Genomic DNA, 8,487 nt, shown 5'->3' on the forward strand with positions numbered 1-8,487 from the left:
CGGTTGGCTGTTGACTGGACGGCAGTAGTGTGTGGAGTGGGTCGCCGTGCCGTGACGTGCCGGTTTGGTGTAAGCTTGGTTGGCACTGTACACTATATTTCTTGTGGCTCCTTCTTCATCCCTGCCAGATTTCTTGCCGGCAAGAGGAAAGTTGTTCAGAGAAAGGTGTGTACAAGACCGCAAGCGGCTGAACTCGTACTGACATCGTACTGACGACATTGGATTGTGGGCACTGTCCCGGGATGCTGTGTATGTCGGGTAAGCCCCACAATGTTATGCAACCGTGTCGTGGTTGGTGTTGGAGGATGTTGATGCGATACAGGCTGGTGTCGTCCGTAACGAACCGCGAACGGATTGAAGCTCGTGCCCGGGAAACACGAACAGATGTGGGCGCGATGGAAAACGGCAACAATGAAAACAGGCAGCACACCAACCGCAACCAGCTGGAAGTCCTGGCCCGGCAGCTCAATCACAGCGGGGTCAAAAGTTTAGTACCCGTCTCACAAGCCAGTTTCTCCTTCCCCCTTTGCGCTTGAAGCGAATTTATTATTCATGAAGAGACGAATGAAGTATAGAATTTGTTATCAACTTGTCGAATACATTGGCCCACGACCGCTCCCCGAGCCAGAAATTGATTGCGTACGTGCGCATGTAAGGGAGTGTTGTTTTCGCCGAATGTTGATTGAAAAAGCATGGCTGTCGTTCCGAGCCGTATTGGCTCTCTGCTTCAAATATTGACACAGTATCATTTCACCCACGGTACAGCACAAACGTACGCTCCTTAAATAGGTTTTGCATACGAAAATCAGAGTAAAGTGTGTGATATTGGTTGGACAAGCAAAATCATAAAAAAACACGATACTTGCTTGGTCGTATCAATCCTCAAGTATGGGCCTTCCCGATGTATCCTTAGAATGCGAATTAGAAAGAGGAAAGTGTTTACCTTGGACAAGTCCACCAGCTCCAGCGACACCCACAACTCACGCTGTCCGAGTGGATGAGTCATGTGAGACTGGGTCTGAATGTGTAAACTATTTACATCTCCCTCCTACCGGACCCAGTGACCTATATGACGCGACACATACGCGGCACGGCCTCATCCCGACAAAGCAAAGAGCCGTGGCCACCCAGCGTCACAGTACCGGGTGCACCTCCCACCAGGCCTCGTGGTACCGTATGCAACAGCGCCGCATCTGCAGCCAACCCGAGTACGTTCATTGACGGCCAGAAAGCAGTCGGCAGCATAGTCTACGGTCGTATAAAACCGAATGGAGTGAACTTTCGACCATTCAGTTTCACTTTCGCTCTTGTTCGCACAGTCGGCCGAACTAGCTCGCGGTGAGCTTTAGTCAACCTTTAGCCATAGGAAAGGCACCGGGTGAGTGTTTCATTTCGTCCCACCTGGGCCTGGACGTTGTTGCTGTCTCAAGACGTTGGAATGATTGTTCAACGAAAACGTTAAATAATGTGTGCAAAATGGGCTGTGCAGTGGATTCCCTCGATCTTTCACAATAGTGCGTGGGCCCATGAAAAGGGATATGAGTGTGTAAAAAAGCCTGAATGTGTATGCGAGTTTTTGTGTGCGCGAGTGTACGTGTGTGAGCGGTTTCTCCCCAGTGCAAATCGAAAGCTTTTTGTCAACTGTAACTGATCCTTTCTTTCCCCTATTGCCATAATGAAAAAATCAAACAAAAATAAGGAACAGCTGCTAGTCCGATAGCCGCCATGAGGCGAGTGAAGAAAGCTTCCATACGATGCTCGGCACTCACACCGACGGAAAAGGGAACCGATATAATAACAGACAACGCAGGCCAAAGGAAGAAAATGAGCACGCAGCCCCCTGCAAGCAAGGGGAAGACGACGAAGTAAAAAAACAGAACGCCCTCGCCGTGTCTGGTGAAATGAACGATACAATAGCTACCGATCCACCCGCCGACCCGCTATCACCATGCGCGACCCAGTGAAAGATTGATAGCACAAACGTGACCTTTTTCTCGCCGGTGTTGCTGCTGCTGCTGGCAAACGAATAGCGCAGGGTAGCTTGTGAAAGGTTTTTTTTGGGAGAAGATTTCGCACCGTTTTCCGATGTCATTTTTGAAACGCGCCTCCGCTATACCGTCTTTCATTCCACGTGGAAAGATCTCGGGGGGCTCGTAACAGGCAGTCCCGGGTCAGGTTCATAATGAACCTAGCGGATTGCGTTCGTTCGTTCGGTCTCGGGATAATTAATTTCATCCATCCTGGGTGCACCCGGGTATGAGGAGAGACCATCCTTTTTACTGCCACCATCGAAACCTCGTTCGGTGTGTTTGGCGTGTACTGACCCGGTTTCCAATATCGGGAAAACTTTTGCTCACCGCGTGGGTGACACCCGTAATGGACGCCAGCGTCGGGGCTACACCGGCGTTATTTATGTAGCTTAAATTTATCACAGCTCACGACGCATGTTGTTTGTTCGGGCTGAAACCTTTAAAGCTTCTAGGAAATCGTTCGCCTGGCTGCCGGGGGGCAATGCGCATTGGATTGGAGTTTAGATTGTTTTTTGTTTTGCTTGTTTGTTCAAGCATTCTGCTATTTTTATTTTATAAAGAATGAACCACCAGCGAAAGACCATTCAACTGTTGCTCTTGCTAGGGTGGTGTTGGTTTTATTTTCTTTTTTATTTGCCCTACCAATAAACCTTCATTCCTGTGGATGATGGTTTTCTTTCTCGCCGTTAAACTGTTAGAGGGCAAGAGTAAAAGGTAGGATGGTCAGGGAAAAAAAACACCAACCCTCCCACAGAAACTTCGCTGACCTCCAGAGCATTCAGGATAGGACGGTGGTTAAAACATCAAGCAAACAATGATAGATCGTTCCGACGATCATCAAAATTCCACTCAGCTTTGCAACATGACCGACAAAAAGTGGCCTTTCCTTTCCGGGAAAGCGGACGAAGAGTGAGTGGCAAAACGGGCCTAATAAATAGGACAAATCGGCCGGACAGGCACCGAGTCCACCACGACCACGACATCCAGTCGTGCGCCACTCACGTAATCGTAGCGAGGTGTTTGACCTTCGAGTGCGTGTGATGCCATCGCACTGTCCAAACAACGTAGCCGGATGGGGACAGCTGAGGGCGCCACGTGCTACAATGTAGCGTCTGGGATGAGATTATTGATAACATTTGGCTGTGCCTAGATTTGGATAAAACTGAATTGAAATTTAGTTCTTCTATTCTATTGTAACTGAATTGCGCGCCAAGATTTTTCCATATACTTTTTGTTAAATTTTGATAATTTAGAAGAAATGTTGATCATATTTACCTAGTGGTTGCCTTTTAAAAGCATTCAAAGCAAAGCAACAGAGTGGAAATATTACCTCATCTAAGATAGAAAAAAGAATTTAAGTGTTACAAAAACATTAAATGTTAACAGACAGATCTAAATAATCTGTTTCGAAGGCCATGTTGACACGATATGAGTGAAATGAAATGAAGTGAAAAATTCCCAGGAAGTTTCGAAACAACGAGAACCAATATAATGCCATGGAATGCAATAATGTAATACAATGTGCTTCACAATTGCACTGATTACAATTGAAATATAAGAATCTCACCGCAGAATACGTGATGTGTGATAATGCACCAACAATAATATAACAACAATGTTCTGCGTTCCTTCCATGATAATTTTTAATTTAATAACGTGCGCTCAATCTTGTTTCTTTCGTGTTCAAAGAGCATTTTAATGATTCAATGGAATCGTTCAATGGAATTAAGTGTATGAGTATAAAAAATATGTTATTAAATTGCAGAACAAAGAACAAAGCATCCACACAGTTTTACATTACATGGTTTATGCTTTCACTGTTAAAAGAATCGCATAAAAATGGATGGGAAAAAAATTACGCTCGTTTTCATTTACATTCGCAACATCAAGCCATATGCTAGGACGGAAGAATGTGTTTACCGTCAATACAGTGTGCCCCTACTCACATACCTACCACCATTTGCGATTCTTGCCGTTATGGAATTACGGCTCCAAAACCGGTTTGATGCTATTTCAACCCCTACCCGCGAACTACTCATACACATGAGCGGAGAGTAGCGAATGCAACGGACCTGCAAAAGAGAAGATTGCAGCCGGTTCGCGGACGGATCCGCACTCGCAGGGGTTTATTTGTTTGCATTTCCACCGTGTTTCCGATCATGAAACAATGAAACCTTAATGCAATTAGCTTGTTCCACTGATTTGTAAGGTAGGGATGGAGTGGAGCGGGTTTTGGGTTCGATTTTCCACACGAATCACTCGCGAAAATTCGTTTCACGGGCCGGCCGGGTGGGCATAGCGTGGGTTGCTGGGAGCGACTACACAGCTCGGCATCATTTCTCCTTTCTCCTTAGGTGGCGCGCTGCACACCGCCGCAGAGACTCTCTTTCCAATCGACAAGGGGGCCGCTGCTTTCTTGTCTCTCTTGCTGGTTTGTATAAACGACCGAACGGGCCGAGCGACCCGGGCGGGCTTTTGGCGCACCCATTCGTAGGGTCTTAGTGCGTCGGTTCAGACACACGCGAGAGCCGCTGGAGAGGTCGCGGCTAGTTCAAGCGATAAAGCTCCACCGTGCGGGATGAAGCCGCCTAAACTCTAGCGTGTGGGCATGCTGATTGACGAACGGCGGTCAACCACAGTGCCATTCTTGCACAGCCAGCATCGGCAAACTCTTGGCAGTGTTCTGGTACTGGTATCACCCGGTCTGGCATCGACCGACGGCACCGGTGTTGCGCAGTGAATAAAAAGGCCGCAAAACGGATGACAATTTGGAAAGTGAGCAAGTGAAAGTGCAGCCAACTTTCGGGCCCATTGCCGTACGTGACACGTGAGTGTGTTTACTTGTGCTGGGGTGTCGGGGAGCTTGTCGGATGCCACGAGTGGGAGGATGTTTTGACGTCGAGCGAGTTTGGCCGTGCGCCGCGTGCACCGCAGGGTGACAGACTGAAGCAACACTCGAGGAAAAGGATAATTTCATAGCTTCTAGAAACGGAAAGTTCTACCAGTTTGGCTGTGTGACTGGGTGACTGGCTGAGTGAAAGTGAATCGTGATTGATCGGTGGTGTCAAACTAGTGGGAAGGGGTGCGGGCATTGTTCGCCGTACGAGGGCTATTTTCCATTTCATTTCAAGTTACTTCAACAATTTCAATTCTAGCATTGTGCGTAACATAACAGGATGAAACGATATGCAGAATTATGAAGCCAATCTCCTCCAGGCGGAAGAAGTTTTTTCGCTTTCGTGATGCTTTCGTTATGAGTGTGTTTTTGTTATGCTTAACGAAAAGGGTTGTTTGAGCAAACATAATCAACTGCTGCCTACATTTGGAACGGCTGAAGCCCGCAGGGAAAGCTCCCCTCTACCGAGTGCCTCTACGTCTGACATTCATATTTGTGTTGAGCTTCATGGCAGAAAATTGGAAAAAGTTAGTTTCAAACAGTAGGTTTTTTTTCTCTGCCAAAGCAATGTTGCACTCATGTGATCATAAAAAACATAATGTTGGGACCGCTATCTATTGTAGATTGTACAATAAAAGGAACAAAAGAAGTTAATTATTTCGTGACACCTATAATAATGTTTTCCGCTAGCCGTTCAGCTGTAAAACCAGTTCGATTGCAAGAATTGTAGGTTATCCCACACGCCATTCGCTGAACTTTCAGCTGGGACAAACAAAACAACGGCAAACACATCCCATGGCATGACGGATGTACAATGTGTCACGTGACTGACAAACAGCTCGTCGAAAGAAGCAGCCATCCATTATCGAATACCCCAAAGACTGTGCCGTTTTGGCATGTAGCGATGAGACTTGGTTCCCAATTATGGCTCAGTTTCGATGCATTTTCTCGAAAATCTTCCCCTAGCAAATGTAACAGTTGTGTAGGATGTCCGGGCCATGACATTTACTGACGCGTTTGCTACTTCTAGGAAACGGTGTGCGAATGAAAAATACGCTGTTCTCACTGTGGCTGCCTCCAGGGAAATGCAAGCAAGCTTTACAAAAACAGATGACTCGTATTGCCCACCCCTACAGTAATTCAAGAAATGCTGCGCACTCTCTTGGGGCCATTCCGGCGAAAAGAAAACATAGTTTCAAGCGAAAACAAAACAGCCAACAGCTGAACATAATCTGCGTGTTCGATTCCGATGGTTTACACGCACACTTGGCCCAGTAAATGAACACATCTTTGGGCTGTTGGGATGGGTTTTCTTTCGCTTGAATCATTAGTCCCACATACATGATACATTCGTACAATTTTGAGCGTTATTATGGACTACACATTGCACAACGCACACTGACACTTGTTTCGTGTTATTGCACGATTACACATACACTCTCGCGCTCACACTGCTTGTGCACTAAATATGTCCACTGGTCTGACCACTTTCCACCCCCCTTTCTTTGCGGAGATCGAGATCACTCGAGAGAAAATCGAATTCCAGCGAGCGCTCGGCTTTCTCATATATCATCGTGCTTCTCCGGAGCGCATTGCACCGATGCCGTTCGTTGTGCGAGTCTCGTGAGACGAGTTTTTCCTGCAAACGTTCCGCTTTTCGCGCTTGCCGATCGCATGTGTACCGCCCGTTTTTGGGTTGCGGCAATCCCGCAGCAGTTTTCCACTAGCGCGGTAGCGCGCGTGCGCTCGCCCAGTGGGTTACCCCGATCGAGACCGACCGATCGATCGATCGAAGGGTATTTCTCGTCCCAGTACCGATTGCTGCATGTAGGCGCGCAACGGGCATGCAGTGGTTCATCTTTGCCGGCTGACGTGTTGGCATTGCTGGTCAGCGTCACGCCTGATGACGTGCGTTGGTTGGGATGATGAGTTTATCGGAGCGTAAGATAGTGGGAAGGAAGGTCGGCGTATTGTTGCCGATTTGTTGCACATCAGTAACGAGCTGAGGCTGAGAAAGCAATTTGAGGAGCGAGAAAAACACAGCATAAGCGCAAGCACGGTTGTTTGCTGGTGGGGCCATCAGTCGCGGGTGTGACTGAGCCCGGCTGAGAGTGCAGGAGAGAGTTGGGCCACATCGTGGACCATTGCTAGCTGGTCGGTCCACACACCGGCTGAAAACTGGCGCGACCCACAAACAATCTATCGGATTGCGTACTTAGTCCTATTTTCTTTGGTATCCTTTGCAGAGATGCACGTACGCGTGAAACGGTCAAATTGGGGAGGAACATGGTCAGGGTCGGTCATCAGTGTGCTGGCAGTTCTACTGCTATCGTGCTGTGTGACTCCGGGCCTGCCAGAGGGCATCAAGCTACCTGATCAAACGTCTGGCGCGAGCAACGGTGGACCTCAGCTTCCGCCGCAACAACCGCCTGCAGTCGGCGAAGAGCGGCGACAAGGCAAGAACCTGTTCGACTTTATCGGGCTTGGAACCGGTGGCAATGTGGATCCCTATCTGGCACGCACGAACGCGCAGTGCTTGAACGGAGAGCTGGCCGAATGCTTCAAGTCCCAGGCCCTGCAGACGTTCGGCGAATTCTTCGACAAAGATCAGTACCAGTAAGTGTTTGATGTTAAGCGCAAGCATTTTTTATCTCGTTTAACTAAAAACTTGATTATTTTCCTTCCACAGACTCACCAGCGATGCTAGGCTTGTTCGGCTACCAGAAACACAGCTCCGGTCACTGGCACAGGAAGGCTACGAGTTTGTGGGCGAATCGAGACACTCTGACTCCGAGTGGGAGCTGTTGTACAAGTACGCCCTTAGGCGGCTGGAGCGTTTTGTCAAGTCGACGGCGCTGGAATTCCACATCCCCGACGACATCACGGAGGAAGGACGGTACTCTGCGCGCTTCATCGACGAAATTTCGGACGAGATTGACGTAATAGAGGACAAGAAGGCGCCGCTGTTTACTCGGCATCGGCTAAAGAAGATCTTCATTCCACTGCTGCTGATACTGAAGGTGTTCAAGCTGAAGCTGCTCCTGTTCCTGCCTCTCGTGCTGGGACTGGCTAGCTTTAAAAAGTTGCTCGGCTTTCTGGCCATCGTCGTGCCGGGTGTGATTGGGTATCTGAAGCTGTTCAAACCAAACCAGAGCTGCTGCACGAACGACATCTTCTCCGGTGGCTATCAGCCGCAGTACTCGCCACAGGGCCTTGGTTCGATCGGCTACAGCCCGTTCAAGGAGTACGCCGGGCAGAATCACTACTCTCGGCCAGATGTCGGTGGGTATGCCTCGCCGTACGGTAACTACTATCGGGACTCGGGACGGGCCGATCTGCAAGGCGGCAATGTTAAGTTTGGAGATGATCTCGCTTACCAAGGCTACTCGGAGCAGTATCGTAGCAGCGGCAAGGACGTTAAGGCTGAGAGCTAAACGCAGGCAGTCGGGGAAGTTGTCATATTTTGTATCGTGCATCACATCGTTTTCATTCTTGCGTGTTAATGCCATGCTAGTGTAAATATTTATGACGTGTAAAATAAAGTAATCCATTCGTGAGTGA

General features: G+C 48.5%; 1 protein-coding gene across 4 annotated transcripts; it reads left to right on the top strand.

Moving 5' to 3' along the window:
- The first annotated feature begins 1,278 nt into the window (after nucleotides 1-1,278).
- LOC120897402 lies at nucleotides 1,279-8,487 on the top strand. Of its 4 annotated transcripts, none has more exons than XM_040302251.1 (3): nucleotides 1,279-1,378; nucleotides 7,173-7,542; nucleotides 7,616-8,487. In XM_040302251.1, the coding sequence occupies exons 2-3, from the start codon at nucleotides 7,175-7,177 to the stop codon at nucleotides 8,358-8,360; spliced, it is 1,113 nt and encodes a 370-aa protein (XP_040158185.1). In that variant the 5' UTR covers nucleotides 1,279-1,378; nucleotides 7,173-7,174; the 3' UTR covers nucleotides 8,361-8,487. The 4 variants fall into 4 exon arrangements, with proteins under 4 accessions (XP_040158185.1, XP_040158189.1, XP_040158186.1 ...); XM_040302255.1 differs by lacking the exon at nucleotides 1,279-1,378 and adding an exon at nucleotides 4,491-4,846; XM_040302252.1 differs by lacking the exon at nucleotides 1,279-1,378 and adding an exon at nucleotides 4,492-4,857.

This window comes from Anopheles arabiensis, chromosome 2 (genome assembly GCF_016920715.1).
Source record: "Anopheles arabiensis isolate DONGOLA chromosome 2, AaraD3, whole genome shotgun sequence".
In the NCBI taxonomy this organism is placed as follows: domain Eukaryota; kingdom Metazoa; phylum Arthropoda; class Insecta; order Diptera; family Culicidae; genus Anopheles; species Anopheles arabiensis.